The sequence below is a fragment of the Anopheles coustani genome, chromosome 2 (assembly GCF_943734705.1).
Source record: "Anopheles coustani chromosome 2, idAnoCousDA_361_x.2, whole genome shotgun sequence".
Classification (NCBI taxonomy): Eukaryota; Metazoa; Arthropoda; class Insecta; order Diptera; family Culicidae; genus Anopheles; species Anopheles coustani.
The window spans coordinates 80,555,938-80,576,884 of record NC_071289.1 but is presented as its reverse complement, the minus strand read 5'-3'; the positions used below and the strand labels follow the sequence as shown (position 1 = coordinate 80,576,884).

At 43.8% G+C, this 20,947-nt stretch overlaps 1 protein-coding gene across 1 annotated transcript in view; it reads left to right on the top strand.

The window, feature by feature from the left end:
* LOC131261997 (calcium-binding protein E63-1) overlaps positions 1 to 20,938 on the top strand; it is a 36,790-nt gene extending 15,852 nt beyond the window's left edge. The window contains exons 2-5 of the mRNA XM_058263886.1: positions 8,167 to 8,314; positions 17,359 to 17,511; positions 17,700 to 17,848; positions 20,296 to 20,938. Of these exons, the coding sequence (XP_058119869.1) occupies positions 8,167 to 8,314; positions 17,359 to 17,511; positions 17,700 to 17,848; positions 20,296 to 20,354 (509 nt within the window). The 3' untranslated portion in view covers positions 20,355 to 20,938. The remainder of the gene's footprint in view (positions 1 to 8,166; positions 8,315 to 17,358; positions 17,512 to 17,699; positions 17,849 to 20,295) is intronic.
* The last annotated feature ends 9 nt before the right edge of the window (positions 20,939 to 20,947 follow it).

The window sequence follows — 20,947 nt, the reverse complement described above, 5'->3', positions numbered from 1 at the left end:
GTGTGAGTGTAAGGGAATATATTTTCCATTGTGTGTGCGTGTATGTATGTGCATTTTTATGGGTCGCCACAGGCGATCGTGATAAAGTGTCGCCCGGTGTCACTTAATGAGAACATCGCAAACATCCCCGACCGTGTCCCCTTGGTTGGTTGGAGTTTATAAATTATGTTCTGCGCCCTTCGGCAACAGGGGGCGGGGGGAGGTGTTGTGCGAGCGGTTCCAGGGGTGTTCTGTCCCATGGTCAGACGGACAAGGTCCCGGCCGACGATGTGTGTGTCCAAAGACACCGACACACAGGCCACGATTGGTGGTGTGGAGAATGGGAATGCAAAGTTTTGCAAATGAATATTTTTCACCTCCTATGATCGTCGATCCTCCCACCGCCTTTCTTTCCATTTCCTTGGCCATCTCTGGCGGAAAAAAAATCACACAAATGGTTGCCAAAGTAAACTTCCGACTAGAATTCGTTGTCGGTTTCCTTCGTGCCTTTTTTTTCTTTCCTCATCCTTCCTCGCTGCAGCCCGATTTTCCCTTTCGCTGGTGGACATATCGGTATTTCCGCCCCGCGTGGGTGAACCGGGAGGTTTTCATTTCCGTTGAACCCTCCCCCCCGACGAAGTTGAAGGTGATTAATTTTCCGAGCCGGTGATGTAAAGAAACAAGAAAAAAAGGAACACCTTACGGGAAAATGTCTTTACTGGTGAATTTCCTGTGTGTGGGGTGAGATGGAAACAACCACCTTGCGGTTTGCGGATGAGCTCGAGCAAAAGACCCGGACAAAAACATCACCCCAGCAACCCTGGGAGGAGGTCGTTTCCCGACGGCTTGCGATCGGCAACAAGCGTCCGTTTGGGAAAAATACCAAATCACATTTTTACCTCCGGCCACCGGCGGATACGATCGCGGCATGTAGCATTGTCGGCTTAGCTCTACGGTGGCGATTTATTTATATTTATAATTTGCGATCGGAGTAGCAGTCGTAAATCCGTGCGAATGTGTGCGTTTTTAATTTTCTTCCTTGCGTTCATCTTAGTGGAACATTCATTTCGGCATCCAGTGGGGCTACAGAAAGTTTTCTTCGAAACAATATTGTCGTGGGACAATTTTCATAATTATTACGTGTTTTGTTGCAGTTTGCTCTTAATATGACTTTTGATGAAGGTTGAAACACGTATTTATACGTTTTTGAGATAATGTTATGTATACTTAACAGCTTCAAAAAGAACGAATATAAATTTACCCTGCAATAAAAGGGGATAAATGGGACAGTAAGCATCTACATGAGTAGCATAAACGTTGCTTTTCCAACCACTTATGGAACCCATTCCCTACCACAACCTTCCAACAAAGCGGTCACACACACAAAGGCCGCAATCTTTTCGCCTCATTCACGCACCGATTATTAATCACAGTTTGTCCCGGTGAGTTTTATCCACCGAGGAAACAGATCCCACACCATGACTAATGGGTGCTATATTTCCCGGACACCGGAAGAAAAAGGTCGGCCGTCTTGGCAAAGGAAGACCACAAAATATTACACGCTTACGGGTTTTGGACTGAGATGAAGAATCTTATGAGATTGGTGGCAGAAAAAGGAGGCGGCCCCACACGATGTGGAGAGAATTTATTGGCTGTCAAAAATTAAGAGGAAACAGACAGACCGTGTACCGAATACTTTGCTAGTGAATGAAGCTCCTTAACGTACGTGATGCATGTCGCTAAAAGGGTGTAGATATTGTTCTCGTCGTGTGTATTTTCTTCCCCTTTTCCGTCGTAACCATCAGCACGTAAATCGCTTGAAAAGTTCACCGTGGAAAGGGCAAACAAATGCCATAGAAAATTATTCAATCTGCCAAACCAGGCTTACAAAAGGTTTCATGTTCAGGCTTCAGATTTATCGTATTTTTTTTCTCCTTCTCTTTTGTTAGGGGTAATTGAAACAAAAAACTAACTTCAATCTCGAGTTTTGACAGTTTAATTGAAAATGCTTTAGTTTTTTGTTGGGCAACACGCAACATGTTGAGAGAATTTTTTCGATGGGTTGCGGTTTCAATGGTGGTTAGAGGTTCGGGTTAGAGTCCTTTTTTGCTCATTTCTTATATGGAATTTTCTTTTTGCTTACCGTTAGCAGAATTTTGGATAACGATTTGGATGAAAAGATCGTTTTTATAAAACTAGAAAAAGCCATCGATGAACTTTCAATCCGCTTGTGACAAAAACGAGATCGCACGGAGGATAAAACAAAATGATAATCGCATCAAGGACGGCAGATTAATCTCGAAGAATGCTCTGAAAGGGAAGCACAAACCATCCGAAATCCGAGCAAACAACTTCACTTTGTCTTTCCTCGAAAGAGCGATTTAATTTCCTTCATTTTTAGTTTTTAACAAGAATTTTCCATTTAAACGACCACCTGAAATCGGATTTCTGGCTCTGCCCATGTCCGTTCGCTGGAGAACCCTTGAGATTATGAGCCACTGAGCGTCGTTTGCTTTCCATCGATTGCCAACGATTCCAACGTTCCGTATCGCGCACCTGTTTGTGACATCGTGAATGAAATCCATTTCTTCCTACCTTTTTCTCATCTGTTCTCCTACCATTTCGCTGGCTTTGTTCGAACCTGAACGGGAAATGAAGCAAATAATTGGAATTTTCCCCGGAATATCCGTAACAGGAGAACTCCACCGGCTTTCGGAATGAGTTTTGCTCGTGCCTTCTGCATCGTAATCGGTGCAATTTGCCACAGAAAAGCCCGCCGGCAAATGGCAACAGCCGTGCATTGAAGCTGCATTGATTCGCAATTTTTTACATTGCTTTAATTGCAGCGTTTAAATATAGTTTGACGGATTTTTGAAAGATTGGATTCATCCGTATGTTAAAAAAAAATCATACGTCCTGTAGTCAACTGCAGAACAGAATAACAGATTTCCTGACATATCATATCGATTTACCACTCCATGGAATCCAATCAGCCATCAAATTACGTTGTTTATGCTTCAGTATAAAATCATACATCAACGTATCATCAGCAACATAGCAAATGATGAAGATTCTAGAAGTTTATCCTCTTTCCGTGAATCCGTTCCTCCTACGGGAAATTTATTTTTATCGAGCTAGTAAAACGCTGTCAACAATATTCGGCTCCATCATATAGCGTGCTTTCAACAAGCAACGAGAAATCCGGCTCACCCTGGATTCGCATTTGCTTAATTTTAGACTACAAGCAAACATGTCATCCTTTTTTTCCCGCAACGCTCCTTGACATTTCCACAAGATTAAACTCTCCGCCGGTGATCAATGAAATGGAGCGGAATGTACGGCTTTGGTTCATCCGTTTTTTGTGCTATCCGGTGGCTTGGGGGAGAGAGGAGAGAAGGGGAGCGGGGAGTCAGGATACATACAACCTTAAAAACTCACACCCACGTGTCTAAAGTGACAGCAAAAATTCTCGTGGTGTTAGCCAAACCATGAAGTTAAAAGTGGTTCGTCTTCGCTGAAAGATGGAAATAAAATCAACAGTTTTACAGTAGAATAATATAGTAGAAGGAGAAACAACCCTTTTTTAACTGTCTAAACAACAACATGCAGTTCCTTTCACTTAACAAAAATGAGTTATACAAAATTGTGATATTCAGATGTAGTTTTGCACAAAACCATGTCTTAAGGATATAGAGTTCTACACTCTGAGTTCTTGACTCACTCAACCTCTTCCAGCAGCTTTATGTTTGCTTTTAATTTGTCAGTGACCAAGGTCAAGGTCGAGTGTTAAGAAAACACAGGTAGTTACATAGCATTAGTTCAAAAGCACAGATGACCATAGGTGTATCTCGTGTATGCCAAGGGGTGGAACTGCGAGAAGGAGGTTTCCATTTTGAATGCGGGATATTGTTGAGGTTTTTTCACAATATACTAATTCATTTCAGACTTGTGGAATATCTTCTTAAATCTTAAATTTAATTTGATTGTGATGAAAAGTTATTTCAAGAGAAAAGCTAACACCAAAATAAACCCTGATTTGATGTACTTTCTTGAGGCAAGATTGTTTCATCATAAAAATTAACTTCCCTCTTCAGGAAACGAACCTTCTACTCATTGTACTGTCAATACTTTAATGGCCCGGTACGGAAAAACAATTACCGAAAAACTGTTATGCTAAGGCTTGCCCAATCCATTTAAATTCTTCCTCGCAAAATGCTAAGTGGATCATTCGAGCGAAAAGACTGCTATATTTAAATCCAATAAGCGACGCTTAACAGATTTTTCGATGCTCTATTTCATCGCAACAGTTACCCGGAAGAATATGATTTAATCCCACCCGATAAGCAAATCCGTGGTACCCCGAAGCTGTTGCATTACGCCAGCTCGAGGCCGGCAAGCTCGAAGCTTTTCACAATGGAAAAATATCAACCAACGGCTGCAGGGACAAACAAGGTTTTACGCGGACAAAACTGTTGCGAAGTACGGTGGCGACGACAAGGCGCTTTGCGTTTATCAACCACGTCCATCGGAAAAGGTCAACCGAGGCTCTCGAAGACGCAAATAAGGGACCCACGACCACTTTCCCGACCCTCCCGCCACTCGAGCTGCGTGGATCGGAGATGCGGTTGATACATCAACGGAACGAGCCAGATGCTTCCGCGCAATCGTGACAGTTGATGAGAATTTTAAATGAGATTTATAAATCACTTTTTTTCCACCCGGACGGATCGCCTCGCAAACCGGTCACATCACCACGCGAACTTCGCGGGAAAAGTTGCCCATCCTTGTGCCTCCATTTTCCGAGCCCGAACCCATCACGGGCGAATCCGTGGGTCACGTCCGAACGGATACCCCCACGCACGACGATGTTGTGATACTTTCTCTTCCTTGTTTATAAAAATAAAAGTATGTCACACAAACACACACATATACACACACATCCACACTTCCGTCCGGGTTTGTCAGCACGTTGACGGATAATTATTGGCAGTATCTATAGTGGGGCGGGGGAGGTGGGATGAGTGCCGATGAGAAAAGTTTGAAATCGGAAAAGTTGATAAAGATGTGTTTACCTTGACTTCGACTGGATTCGTAGAGAAAAACAAAACCCTTAGCCGTTTTCTGGATGGAGAGAACTTTAAGGGAACTTTTTAATAAGCAGTGTGGAAAACCGTCAGTCTGTCTTCATGATGGTTTGTCAAGCTTCTCGAAACGAGTGGTGTTTGAAATAACTTGTGGTTAATAAATGATGAACACCACAAATGTTTTCTTCCAGAAAAAATAACAACATAAAAAATAAATGCATTTGTTTACTTTTATTCCTGCACCGGAGTGAGGCAGAAACCGTAAACCATGACTCTTTCGGTGTAAATGGATCGTGACAAATACTTCATAGCAAGCATAAAGTGTTTTTTTTTCGGTATAATGAGTCATAAAAAATTGTTTTCTTGTGTGATAAGCGTTTGTAAAATTTTGTTTCGTTTTTTTTAATTGTGTTATAATATTTTTTCCAGTCATCGCGCTCCGCAGATTCATTACTCACACGAGCTCATACCGATTACTCATCAGAGCGACTGAAACACTTCAACAACACAATATGATTACCACACACTGATGAAGACCTTGATTAAGCCGTCCCACGTACAGTTCGATTCAATTACAAATGCGCTGTCGTCACATTACGGATATGTCATTCGGAACGATCCCAATCAAACGTCGACGAGAGTGGCAATTCCCATACAGTGCCGGTCCTTTCGGATGCAATCGATGCCAACGCAACGCGACTCGCGGCATCGAGCCATGATTGATTGATTTAATTTTCATCTCATCAGAACGAAGGAAATTCAATAAACTTTCCGTCAGCTGCTCGCCGCACGCGCCATCCGAGAAACTGGTGGAGGGGGGGGAGGGAAAACCGTCGTGAAAGATCGCAAAGGGTTTTTGCTCACTAAAAATAGAACATTCTTGCATGTATTTATTTATTATTTATTTTTATGTTTGCCTCATGAGGTGGTGGAATAAGCGGCAGGCTGAGGCGTGTGTGCGTGTGTGTGTTCCGTTTTCAATTAACTATCATCATGGACGTTCGCTGGGAGGAGGAAAAAGGGGTTGTGCTAAACGCACACAACTGATCACATTTATTATAGGAAAACATGAATGTCGCAATGCTTCTTAGTCAATGGTGCAGCTGCGAAGCGAAATGTCCAACGGAAGAACGGCTGCGTTTTCTCCCCGGACCGGAACGTACCGTTCAAACAAAAGCTGCACCATAAATCATGGTGACTTTGAAAAAATATGGCTTGTTTATAGTGAAACCACTCCGCAACGAGCTGCAAGACGAGTTTGCGTGGTTCGATGAAAGTGAAACGCAAAAAAAAAAATACGAAGAGATAAATCTTCGATGGAAACACACAAGCAGATAAAATCTATTCGATGATAAAAAAGAATCCAACGCACAAGAAATCGCACCCTCATTCGACACACATGTAGCTCCAATTTTCCTTCCTGTCTCCGGGGCCTTTTCCCTCCACGGGCGATCGTTTGTTGACTGTACCGAAGTGCACTAATTGGGCACAATTAATCAACGTAGTGTTGTTTGGGTTTGCCTCGGCACGGAGCACGGAAAAGCGATTGTTCTGCTTGCCATTTCGGCACGTTACGGGTAACGATCGTTAAAAACAAACGTACCATAACAACCCCCACCTCAACGCTTGACCACTTGGGGGCGACGTTGGTGAAGGTTTTTCCTTTCCGGCACCCGGTTCGGTACGACCTCCAGATTTCACCACCAGCATCGAATTTCGAGACGATGTCGCCACGTTTGAAGGTCACCGGTGGGAGTTGGTTGGATTGCGACGAACGTGCCGATGGAAACGGTTGCTCCCGGGGGTTCGCTTATCACAAGGTCGTCCCATTAATGACGACGAGCTTCGCACGTAAATGGCAAACGGCTTTTTTCTAGAGTGAGCTCTCTAGAACTTTTCCCTAGCGGAAAACGGCAGCCCGAAACATCGCTGAATCCGTACGGTGAGATTTAATGAACTTTAAACTTCTTGGAACGTGGCATTGACTTGCGCGTAGATAAAATAAACTATGTTCAATTAAGTTCCTTCTCCATATCTGTAAAGAAAAACTTTACGTTCTCTACTGCTTTGAAAGTAGAATTCGTTTATTCGTTCCGAAATAATTTCCCCAAGTAAATTAAATGTAAGTGGATTGCTACAAACACCAGCCAATGCCATGATGCACACTGTAGGCGTGAACGATAAGAGAAGTCGATTATGCAAAGTAATACCCGACCAGTTTTACCCGACAAAAAAGCGGTCCACTTCTTAATGGAACCGGCACGCTACGCTGGATTATTGCGTTCCAGAAGAATTTGTGCAAAGTGTTGACAAAAGGCAAAAGGGAGAACAACCTTGTAAAGACCAAAATGGAAGCGTCAAAGACACACAACCGTACAGAAAACTTTCCTCCCCAAGACCCACCCAATTCCAGGCGGTGCCAGACGATTTTGGGGGCGACATTCCGGATTTCTCCATTCCCGAGCGAGCGGCAAAAGCAGCTTTCTTATGCAAATAGCGTAGGGTGAGCGTATCAGTGAAAAGCTCTTTTCACGACACTTCGAAAACCGGCTTCGGTATTTCGATGGGATTGAGTAGTTTGGGGGTTTGGAGTAAAAAGGCCGCGATATAATACCCACCTTCGGTTTACTTACGGGACAAGTTTCCAAACCAACGAACGAAGGGAAAAGTCGCTCAGATCGTACAAGAGTTTCACGACTGGCGCTCGAAAACCGGCCAAGATAAGGGGTTAGCACAAGATCCAGCATGCATTCGAAACGACACCGAACCTATCACGCCCCTTGGTTTGTTAACCTAACTTTTCTGTAAAGAGAAGACTCCACCTTTTCCGTTCGATGTTCGAATCTGTTTGCGCCATTTTAAATCCATTTTTCCGACATCATATTTGTGGCTGAATCAAATTCAAAGAAAAAGTCAACCATTGGAAGAACGTTCCACACACGCCATCCATTTCGCCACGTGCATCCGATCGAATCGGGTGGCGAACAAGAAAACGTAGCTCACGTAGTGCCAAAAGTTTACTCCGAGTGAAAAAAAGGGTCCCGTCCCGCATCTGCCGTTGACGTTTTGTCTAATGGTTTCTTTTCTTTGCGCCTCCCGATAGATCTGCGAACGGCATTTGACCTGCTCGACCGCGACCAGGATGGGCACGTGACGCCCGAGGAGCTGCAGTTTATGCTGCGAAACCTCGGCATCCACGTCCGCGACGAGCTGATCGACGATCTCCTGCGGGAAGCCAGTCGGACAGGTAAGTACGAAAGAGACTGTGCTCAAACTTTTATCCCTAAGATGTTCAAACATTAACACAAAAGTGAAAGTTGGAAAGATCGTTAAATATTCAAATAAAATTAACTGGCAAGATTTATATTTGAATAATATATGATAATACTATCACTTAATGGTCTAATCAAGATGTTCGTTTCAAAACAAACTCCATTAAACTTCTTGCACCCGCGATTGCAATCCAGTAGATTGTTTTCTTTCTACTTTCTGCTTCCACGACTTCCATTGTGCGCCGAGAAGCAAACTTCCGAAACAATAGATTTTCCAACCCAGAAACGTCCGGAAACGCGTTGAAATGTTGGTGCTGCTTTCTGCTGGCCATAATTTTCCGGTGTAATCGAGCGAACCACGGTCGGGCTCGGTCGTCTTATCAGACCTCAGACTAACTTTGCCAACACACAAAACCCCACACCGCCCCCACCGCCGTCGCACAAACAACGCACGCATGCCGAATCGAGCGTACGGAAAAACGGACAAAAGCTTCCATCGGGCGGGTCACGTGCCTCCATGTTTTCCGAGGAGTTTAGATAGTGTAATCCCGCTCCCTTGCCGTTAGGGGTCCACGTGAACGAATGAGATTTTCGTTCCGGTCCGTTTGCGGCACCCGACGTGCTTTTCCGGTTCTTTTGCCCCAAGGCCAGCTCGTTAAGCTTCATGGACCATATTCAATTTCTTCGCCGTTGGAAAGCGATTGGACGTTGAGCTCCCGCAAGAAGCTTCGATCCTTCGATTTAGTAGCTTCTACCCTCGCTAGTAAAGTTGTTGGACCCATTTTCGGGGAAAATTTTTAACAAAATCCATTTAACAAAATCCTGCTCATATTTCTATAAAGCAAAATCATACACCCACAAAAATGCCACAAACTATGTAAAACACTGTCATCAAAACACCTCCTACCTACCCGTCACCTTCGTGTAACCTTCGAGCTCGTGCATTTCCGTTCCGTTTTGTTTTCCGGGCGTCCAGATTCCGGCAACCCCGAACGTCCATTTTTCCATTGGCAATCGCTCAATTCCGTCGCAATCGTCTAATGAACAACGTGCCGAAAATCGGCAATAAACTTCCCGGTGCCAAAAACGTGCACAGTTGGCGCATTTCCATGCAAACGCGTTTGCCGTTCCAATGTTCCAACCACCGACCAGCGGATGACCTTTTGGGATGGAAATTACTTCGACTGCGTGAGTGGGCGTAAAACCCCGACCGCGTACTTGAGAGGTGTAAATAAACAGAGTTGTAGCAAAGCGAAAATACTCTGTCCGGGACGAAGAGGAAGAAAGGGCTCGTCATCAGATAAAATAGAAACCGAAGCCGGGTATTATTTTTGGGCAAACAAGCTTTCCATCAACCGCCTACTAATGGGAGGTTATGAATTATCCGCATGGACATTGAAATCCGCAGATTAGCCACGCCTTAGAACGTGGGCCTGAATTGTTCGGCAAACGTGCAACGTCTGGCGGTTGCAAACCACAAGCAGCAGGCCGGGCGGTTACCAACCAACCCCATGGTGCGCACCATTCATGGATGCCGTCCGTGGAAAACTGTGTCGTAACAACCGGCGTCGGCACGTGATCAGCTGCTTGACGACGTCCCACGGCACGAGCGCTATTTGGAGAATTTTTTTGCACTTTACCGCCAGCCGGGAAAGGGGCGGGTGAGGTACGGGAAATTTCACAAGTTTACTTCCCCTACCACATAACATACAGCATAATATTCATTACGTTTAAAATTTACTGAACAACAACTGCTGGCAGACTCGTGCGAAAGGAAGCGTTAGAGTGTGTTGTTTGTTGAAGTGAGTTTGAACAACATTTTCCTTTCCCAGCATCTCACCCTGGAAAATGCTTCAAACTATGTGCTTATGAGGCAGCCAAAAGGTAGCACATCTGTAGTTAGTAAAGAATACAAGTGAGCGATATTTTCGAAGGTTCCTCCCTTAAAATATGACAACAAAGACTTCTTAACTGGCCTCAAAACCTCCCGGTCAAGCCCAACCCAATGTGCGTTTCATTTTAATTGAAACGAAAGATTATGATTTTACCTTAACCGAACCGTTCGGGTGCACCATTTGCATGCACTTTGCTCGCTTGATTTAACGCTGCCTCAAATTTTACACCGAACCGCAACGGGTGGAGCTGAAAACAACTGCTGAATGCGCCCATTTTCTTTGGCCATTCGCCAGATGTGTCCGTTCGGGTGGAAATTTATTATGATAAAGGTTTGTTTGCATCTGCTGCTGCCATTTTCCCGAACGTGAACGAGGGTTTCCAATCCTAGGGGGGGAGTCAGCACTTTTTAAGCTTGTTTGAAAATAACGGAGAATGTGCTGAATTGGTTCAATTTTTGTTTTAAATGTTACATTGTGAAAAATTAAGAGTCTATATTAAGAAGAATAAAGCGCTTGGAAGTCCATCCGGATTTACAATAAAATAAACCCCAGGAAGAATTAATGATTCAAAAACTAATTGATTAATAAATTAATCTTACTGGATTCTTGTGGAGTTTTTCAGTATCTTATTTTTTATTTTTACTAATAAAAATTAAAAGTGCTCTATAGAATAAAGAATATATTAGCAGAGAAAATTAGACATTATGGAGCATCCTTATCGTGTTCAATCTTTTTTTAGTTACCAATACAATAAGTTGCACTATTCGTCACATAATATACTTAACCAAGCTCAAGGTTATTTCTGAACGTTACACTTTGCCAATACCCAGGCAACGGGTGCACTTTAAAGCTGTAAATGCAACGTTCAACTGCTGACGTTATCTTCAATCAACCGCATAAACGCAACATCGTAAAATCCATCAAGTAAAGCTTCTTAACGGAAACGACATACACCTAGTCGTCGTCCATCGCCGTCGGGCGTAACATAAGCTTACTTCAGCGCCACCGTCCACCCCTGGTGTCCTTTTCCTCACATCCCCATTTTCTAACAGTGGTTGAAGGTCAGCAGACACCTTCGATCGATACGTAGGGCACCATCAACGAGAGTGTCCTCGCATTGAAACCCAACCCAGATAAGGCCACCTTTCCGTCGACCGATAGCGCTAAAGGCGAGAGAAATTCTCCGACAAAGTTTTTCCACTGCACTGAACACCGATTCGCTTCGAAGTCAATTAAATGTGCTTCAACGAAAGGAATCCTCTATCATCCTCCATCAGCTTATCCGGTGGAAATCTTTTTTATTTATTTCTCCATCCAATCGACCGACCGCGCCATCATCCGGGTCGTCCCATTTGACAATCTTTCAAACTTCTTCATTCTTCCTGTGAGCTATATTTTTATGTCCGTAAAACCCATCATGATAAGTGGCATTCACTGTCACCGTGGTAAATACTTATATAGGAGTTATTGCACTGGCCCTAGTGGACTGTTGTGTACGTGATTGGAAAATACGTCGATCTGTGCGAAGCTCGCCATGTTTAACCGCACTCAGCATAAAATCACGGTTCAGCTCGTCCGAAACCGGAGTCGCTTGGCTATGGCAGCAGAATATATTTCAGTGCTCGACCATTCACAAACCCATCCAGGTTGGGATATTTTGCTAAATAATATTTCTCCTTCCTCGGTGTCGCCTTTTCCCGAACGGTCATGAAGTAATTTGCTACGCGCGGTAAATATTTGTCCAGAATAGCTTACTCGTGCTAACGCGTTCGCCCGAAGTCAGGGAGATGAAGGTTGCCGCATGCCGATCCATCGATGGAATGAATTCCTCAACATACATCCCACGGCTGCATGTCACTCGACAGCTGTCCCCGAGGCTGAGTTTGGAAGATACTAGGAAGCTTTTTCTTTCACCTCATGCTTCCTCTACCCATCGTATCCGGTTTGCTTTCGGTTCACCGGATACCATCTGGGGAGAGGGAAAGGAGGATCGTGCACGGCACTTATCGCTGGAGCATGCTGAAGCTACACTTAGCCAGCGGCTAAACGACTCCAAAAGTGGTTTGGAGTTCACGAAGCAAAACGGTGCACCTTTTGCGCGAAGGGTGTCGTGTAGTCGAGCATAATTTATGTTCTACCCTTAGGGTAACAAGTCTGTATCACATTTTGCTGCTTGGAGGGTTGTATTTCTTTCACTTATTCTTGTGTGTTGCTTTGTGGAGCTAATCTTACGTTATTACTAGAGCTATCACGCTTAAGCTTAATTGAATTTGATGTTTTTTTATGAGCAACTGGGCGCCTCCATCTCGAATATGTTTTATGGCTTATTTAAATTAATTCAAGTTTAGCTTCATTATTTTTATTTGTTAATTTATTTGGTAATTAATGTTCATTTTGTTACAATTATCAATTTTACTTTCATGTTTACACAACTAGAAAAGCGTAATTATTTCCCTTGGTTCAAACAAAGTATCGAGCAAAAGTTTTCTCTCATACAAAAAGATAGTCAAAATAATGACAAAATATTTTCCGCCCTTAACTACCTTTAATCTGCCTGGTGGAATGCCACCTGAACCCGAAAACGGATCACATTCCAAGTCTTTGTTCGTCGCCCAACCGCTATCCGAATGGCCGAGACGCGAATAATTTACCCACCATCCTGGCGTCCTGCTCTTGCGAATTACCTTCATCTTCAGTCGCGTGTGGTGAACCTTTGCTTTGTTCCAACCTTCAGGGTTAGTTACAGTTTGCGAACCTTCGGCACGACTTCGCTCGGCCATTCCGAAATTTTCATTCTACCGACCGCTCCTTGCGGGATGCTTCATTACGATCGCTTCGGTCCCATCCGTACCGGGAAAGGACGCGCCATCAAATCAATGGTCTTGAGACCCATTTGGGTTTCGTTCAGCGATGCCCGACGTCTGGAAAAATGGGGTTTCCTCCGCTCGATGCGTGTGCCCGCGTGTGTGTGTGTGTGTTGCGAACCTTTTTTCCGATGATTGCTACCGGATGGCCCAAGAAACGATTACGTTTGATGGAGAATTTCGATTGCCTTGCGAGCTTTAGCGAAAAATCGTCTTCGTCGTCGTCGTCGCCGATCGGTGTTCGGTGAACTTGATCCTTGGATGTTTGCGGTACGGAAATACTCAAGGGAAAATGGAGCGAAAAAAGGGGGAAGGTGGGCGAAACTCACGATGAACTGAAGTGAACCGGAACTGAACAAATATAAAAGCATCAATTTATATTTGCAAACACACCAAACACGGCAGCTGGTGATGGTATTTGGATGCTGTTAAGAATCACCAAATCCAATGCTCAAGGGAATTAGGATTCGTCCAATCCTTTGTAGTTTCTTTTTTCTCATGATTCGTTTCTGTATCAATTATTCCAACCTTTTACATACCATTGATCACGTTATAATAAAATATATGATTTAACGGTTTGAAATAAAAGAACTAAAGTTTGCTGCTTGAAAACATCTGTTACATCCATCTTTAATAGCTTTTTCTAGAAGCTTTCACTAAGTAAGGTACCCAAAAAATATTTATCTTGAAACGAAAGTGTGTATTTTTTTTTTTTAAATGTGTTAGGAAAGATGAAAAATACTGCACGTGCTGATGTTTTTCTCCACCTCCCTGGGTTTTTACTTTTTCACTCGCCTCGGTTTACCATCGGGGTTTTTGCAATTATTGTTTCTCCACCCGACCCGCCCCCCAATGGGGAGAATTTCCCATTCATCACGAGGCGTAAAAGAAAAGCAATAATAAATTCTAGATCAAAGATTTATTGGCTTTCACGCCGTAAACCTCTCGCGTTCGGCATATGCATCCGTTTGGTCCCAACCGCGTCCGCACCCTCACTAGCTCCGCTCTCAACTCTCCCACGAGGCGCATCGTTGATTGTATGTTGTTTTGCCGTCTACCCTTTATTTTTCTCTCATTCTCGACGAAAAACAAAAAATAAAATAGAAAAAAAATACCACCACGCCAATATTGACCTTTGATAGACGACACGGACGGTTGAAACATCAGCCGGCGGATAAAAATGAAAAAAAAATATGATAAACTGAATAAACTCGCGACACGCGAACCGTCCTGCGCAACAACTGCTGCGAACACGCCATTTTTTCCGAAGGATATGAACATGTGACGATAGGAAAAGGGTCGGGAGGAGATGAGAGTGAGCGGTGGACCCATACAGCCATAAACAAGAAACGATAACATCCAGCTTCGAGCAGCGATCCAGACAAACACCATGACAAGCCCAAAGGGATCCGCTATAGTGGCGGAATTCGATTGAAGTTCGGGGAAAGCTCGTGCGGCAAATGTTTACCGAGCTGCTGATCGGTTCCCAAAGGGACAATGAATTCATTTTAACTTTGAAACACTGCCACGGAAGCCCAGGGTAATATATCAAGTGGAAAATTTCAATTCAATTCCGTCCCGCACCAGGTGACTCTCCGGTTGGCCAAAACGAGGGCGAGAGCAAAGTAAAGTAACGCAAGGAAAGTCAACATGTAATACTTCAAATCAGCACTCTTATATTGTTAAACGACTTGTTTTTCGGGTAAATAAATTTATTTAAAAATGTAAACAATATGTCTGTAGGTGACCTTTTGCGAATCGGTTTATCGGTAATTACTATCTAACGAGTCCTTGATCAATCAAATTACCAGCAACTCTGGCTGCCTGATGCCATAAGAACTTCTGTAGTGCGGTAATCAGTTTTCCCAATTAGTAGTGCTATAATTTATTTCCTGTCCCACAATTATCACACTCAGCTCGAGGGGAAAACGATTCTGTTTCGTTAAATTGGCACCTCAATCGGAAGGCTCCGTTCGTCGGAATCAATTGCTACTAATTACCCAATGCTACCGGCACCTACCATCGAGCCTTCAACGGTGTGTTTCCGGTGCGAAGCTTGATTGCGTGCGCGTGTGTGTGCGTCGCAGATGAAGGTGCGTGTCTCGCACTAATTGTGGCGGAGAAAAGTTTTGCGATGCTAAAACCAAATCATGGCTCACTAGACGCAATGGTGAAAGGAATTTATTCTGAAAGGTGAAAAAATGAAATACAGACTGGGTCTGGTTTTCGTCGACCTCGGTTTAGATCGTTTGCAATTGGTTTGAAATTAGTTTATAGTAACGTGCTTTGTTCTTTACGCATGATAGAAGATTTGAACATGAACCAATAAACAAATTGGCGCCGGTTTTCTGCTTCAGACTACTGTCCTGAATCAGAAATATCTTTCATCTGAAGCATTGAATATATTCTAATAAACCTACACGGTATGGAAACCAAAGAAGTAAACAGAAGAATAAAACGATTGATGGTCATGGGTACAAAATGTGAGCTGTGAATGTGAAGTGAAAATAAACACACCTTTCGCTGTGATACTGCATGAGATGTCAAAAACTTATTACGACAGAAAAGGTAGACATAGCAACTCACATTACAATTTTATAATTTTGAGTCATAAGCTAGGAGGATTGAATTATTTGAAAATGTATATTTTTTATTATCTGAAAAAAATTTTTTGTGTAGACTGCTTTACTCTAACATTTGAAGGTATTTATGGTACTAATATAGGCCAGAACGGTGTCTATACATTTAATAAACTAAATAAAAGGTTAAAGGTCTTTCCCGGACGAGCTTAAACCCAACGCAACGACAGTTACTCATCCAGCGGCCGTAAATTGTTTATCCAAGGAATTAAATTTATTGTCAGTTTGATCCCTTCTTCAAACGGGTCTTCAGGGCTTCGCAAACATTTGCTGAACCTCCGTGACCGAGAAGGCCAACTGATTCGAACTCAACACTGCCAAAGCTGTAGACCGAGAAGATTCGTTTTTCTATTTCCCTTAACGAAGGAATGCCGTGGCCGTAAAAGGAAACTTTTACTTTTCACTTCCTGCCCGGTGACAACAAATTAGGCAAAAGTGTCCTCAACTCCGGCGACAAACCCACGCAAATACACACGCAACCATAAGGAAAAGGTCAACAAAGACAGTGAAGGCATCCAGCAAAAGCTTGACTCCTTTTATCTACCTTTTCTGCCGCAGGAAACTTCCTCCGTCGGGGCCGCGGTCCTTTATCGATAAAACATTGCCAGTTTTCAATGGCTCGAATGGTTGCAAGTTTTAAAGCTTTGTGGTGGTTTCGTCAGTGAGGAACTTTGGGCTACACGCGATTTTCGTCCCCTAGAGCCGGTGGAGGACGATGGCGTAGTTTTTGTGGCCCTGTTTCGAGGTGATTTGACTAAATTGTCATTTTAATTGCGACCTGCTCCGTATCGTGGTGCGGACACAGTCAGATCGGTGGCAAATGGCACCAGTTTTTGGACAAATTTATAAACCGCCACGAAGAGCTCCAGCGCAGGGTGGACATCCGTTTTGCGATCGTGATAGTGTCGAAGAGCCTTGGAGGAACTCGTTAAAAAATTATAATTTATGTTTGCGTTGCCCAGGGGCATTAAGATGGGATCAAATTTATTGTACCCGTCACCCTAGGGAAACCTTGTACATCAACAATGATTGTTTTTTTTTTTGCGGGTCTTTTTTCTTGTGCGAATAATTCCTCCAGCGAACTTCCTTCAAAGTGACAATTCTTTTCCCAAGCGCTCAGGTACCAACGACCAGGCGCCTCCATTAAACATTTTCTTTGTTTATTCCCGTTGTCATTAAGCCAGCGGAGAATAATCGGCTTCCAAGGGACAGAACGAGCTCCGACTGGCGCTAACTTGGACTTAAAAGCTTGAGGCTCGCGAGCGCCCCGGAAAGTACTTCAAAAAGAAATAGCACTGCCTAATGAACCACGTTTTTCACCCGGGGGGGGGGGGGGAGGGATATTACTATTATGATTTGCCTTTTGCTTTGGTGTTATTTTTCTCTATTTTTCACGGGACGGTAATGTATGCAGGTCCCAAGCAAATGCCACCGATTTTGTGCCGATCCCACCACGCAAAGGTAGCGATGGAAGGACGGGGATAAAAGCCGACGCAAACAGTTGCCAACTTCAATCCAACCTAATCCACTCGAATGGTTCCCTTATTTTAATTTTCTCTTTTTGTTTTGCATTTTATCACATTGTTTCCTCTTTTTTTCCCCTCCACTACATATTTTCCAGGCAGCGGACTGATAGACGAAACAGAGTTCCTCCAGTGGGTGGCAAGAATACAGGCCCTGAAAGACGACAGCAACACCAGCAGCAGCAGTAGTAGTAGCAATAATCCCGCCCAGTCCGCCGACGACGATCTGACGCAGGATCTGGTGGCAGCGTTTCGGTGAGTAATTTTACCCGGCGCAGGAAAAGACGGTTTTATTCTTTTTACCTCTCCGAGTTATGATTCGCACCGGGAGCACTATTTCGTAGATAAAACTTATAGCAACATAAAACCGGCCACGAGCTTTGCGAGCCTTAGAAAATCTTTAAAGGGAAGCATTGCAATTTTTATGCCATCCTGTTTTGCAGCGTGTTTGACCGTGATGGCAACGGGTACATCACGCGCGACGAGCTCAAATCCGCCATGGACATGATCGGCGAGAACGTGACCGAGTATCAGCTGAACGAGATGCTGGAGCTGGCCGACGCGGACAAAGACGGACGAATCAATTATGAAGGTAAGTTGCGGGCGGTTTCAACAGGGAATGGGAACATCGTCTCATCATTCCATCGGTTTTTCACCTGTACTGACAAACGTCCGCATCCTGCTTCGAAAGGCCAGCTGGAAATAGCCATCCTAACATACCGATTTGATTATTCCGCAAAATATTACATCCCAACATATTTTACATTTTTAAATTCTGCATTCCATAATACTTTCAACTCATTGCTACCGCAAACCATAAGGTATTTTAATTAACTTCAATTTCAACAGCTCGAGACTTGGTTTATGCGCGTCTTTATATAGAGACAATGTTTGAATTCTCAAAAAACTTTTAAGCAACGTTTGGCATGAAGAAAACTAAAGAATTGTGTGGTTTATGTGATTTAAAAAATGTATTTAAAAACACTCCATCTTAAAATACAACAAAAGATATGTTTTTGTATGTAAATAATAAGTTTTATTCTTATTGTAAAAAAAGTATTTGTCAAAGAATCCCTCTGCAATAATCAAGGTACAATGTTTTCAACACCCAAACATCAGATAGCGGAAAGATTAAAAATTTACTATCGACCCTATTCGGCATGACTCCGGCAACCTCCATTATCATAAATATCACGATTATATTGCATGTCCGTTTTGGGGCATAAAAACGCACCGATTTTCGGACTGTATGCGTGCGAGTGTGTGTGTATGCGTGTCTCACACTGGTTGGGATGTCAGCGGTTTCCAATATACTCCATAAACAGCTCGCCCCGCGGCGTTGCATCGGCTTCCATCCCTCGCACCCGGTGGCGACGCGTTGATTATCCGACATTTACGGATTCGCGTCGAGTCACTTTTCCGGCCACTAAATTGTGTATCGCCGGTTAATGTGTTCATTATCGCGTCCGGGCCGCCAATAAATCAGAGCCCCACGGCGGATAAGCCCGCGGGAAGCTCGGTTACACCGGAATTTACGTGTGATGGTGTCTCGTTTCACTCCGGTTTCCGGGCGTTTCCGGTTGGAAACCACCGAACGAAGCTTTGGTTGCACTGTGGCCTTGAGACCCCTCGTTTCAATGCGAAGACATTGCAACATTCCAGCTAGTGCCTTTGTCCTGCCGAAGGACACGATTGCACACATCAAACACACGCACACATTAACGCGTCGGTGGACTTCCGGCCAGAGCGCCATCGATACACCGGATAAGCGGAAGTTTGTGTTAATTTAATTAAACCCAACGGCACGAGAATCCTGTCGGATCGCACCGTCTTCCGGTCCGACTTCTCGCCGATGCTTTCCAGCTCGGAAAAACCACTGCGTGCGGTTTTGTGGCACCTTTTTGGAACCGGGCACGGCTCGTGTGGTGGTGTGAAGTTTATTGTGCACTAAAATTAATAGTCGTCCAATTAAACCATTAAAGCGAAACGGCGCAGTTAATGTAGGGGACGCAGCTGCTGCAACCGATGTGGTTGCCTGTTTCCGCAGGCCAAGCGTCCTTCGGGGTTCTTATATCTCCTCGCTGCTGGAAAACGCCGCCACCAGCCGGCCACAATGTGCCGTTCATCGAACCGGAAACGGAGACATGGATAGAGCCCGGCCATACAAAGGATCATACTGTAGGCTGTCATTGGTTCGTTAAATCGTTTAATTATGAAGCACCTCGGAAACACAAAGTCCATTGACATCGTGTAATCGTTCCGAAACACACAGACACACACATATTAATAAACACAGAGCGACCCATTCTAGATCGTTTTGAGACGGTCAATAACGAAAAATACCTTCAAGGCATTGTTCTATGTTATCAAACGGTTTATGAGAAGCTGGTGGTGGCTTAGACATGGTGATGAATATTTTGTTTTGTATTTGCCATAATTTGTATGTGTGAAATGTGTTCAAATTGTTTAAACAGTTTACATTAATTACATATTTTTTAAACTTAAAACCTGAAGCAGATTAGAGGATGACTTATGGCACTCCGAACGATAAGCATGTGAGTGAGTTTGTTTTGCAAAAAAACATTTAAAGCACTGCTAAGCTAAATCTGCTGTCGCACACTGTCCTCAGCAGCTTTTGGGAGCTTTGTGCAGTAGGAAAAGTTTGTGAATAAAAATATAACCGACCACTTCGATCGATTTTTGCATGGCATCGTAGTGCCTCGTGGTTTCGCATAAAACGCGCGTTTGTTTACATTGCCTGGTTATGGAGCTGGTGTAACTGTTTTTGTCCATTTCGTGTTTGTTTATTCTTTGTCGGTGCTGGTTTTGTTTACAACTTTTCTCACATTGTCTGTGCATAAGATTTTGAATGCTCCGTGTTGCGATTTTCATCTTTGCCGCAGCTACAAATTAGCAAGGTCGCAACGGATCATAGCTGTACGCGTCTCGCAACATCTGTGTGTGTGTGTGTTCCTACGATAGCAAACACACCGGCCCCAACTAAAGCTCCAACGAAACAATTGTTCTTCTTTCTTGCAGACTTCCAGAACTTTTTCCTTAACAATATCGATACAATAGTTCCACCGCCCAAGAAATGAGGCTAGAGGGAGTTCCGTTCCGTTGCCTCCTCCTCCTCCTCCTCCCCTGTGCTCCTTTGGACAACGCGAAAGTATCCCGCGTCCTTGTGCGGTGTGGTTTGGCAAAGAGCACATCCAAAGCGAATGTAGATGAAGTCGCAGAAGCAAAAACAAATACCACGAACGAAATGGAATGGTGAACCCGAGCCCAACAATTATCGGAAGCCTCGAGCGGAGTTGACTTCTTCTTTGTAACTGTTTGTGCGTGTGTTTTTGTGTGCAAGTGTATTTTTATTTTATCGAAGGATGCAAATGAAACCTTACTAGCTACCTACTTTAATATTTTTTCCTACCTAGAAAGTACATATAGCTAGTGTTAGCGAAGCCCGCAACGAACGACGGCAAGCTGGTAGCCGTTCAGTGCAAAATAGTGTTGTAAGCAAACGGAAGTATTACGATGAGTGTAACTCATGTTGACTGTGTGAAGCACAAGTGGTGCCACCTTCAGCTCTTCCTTCCGAAGAGCAGTTGAGCGCTGAATCGCCAGGCGCTAAGAGGTGTACAGGACTTTTTGTTTGGAAATAAAGCACCAGAAGCAGATTGAAGATCAACTC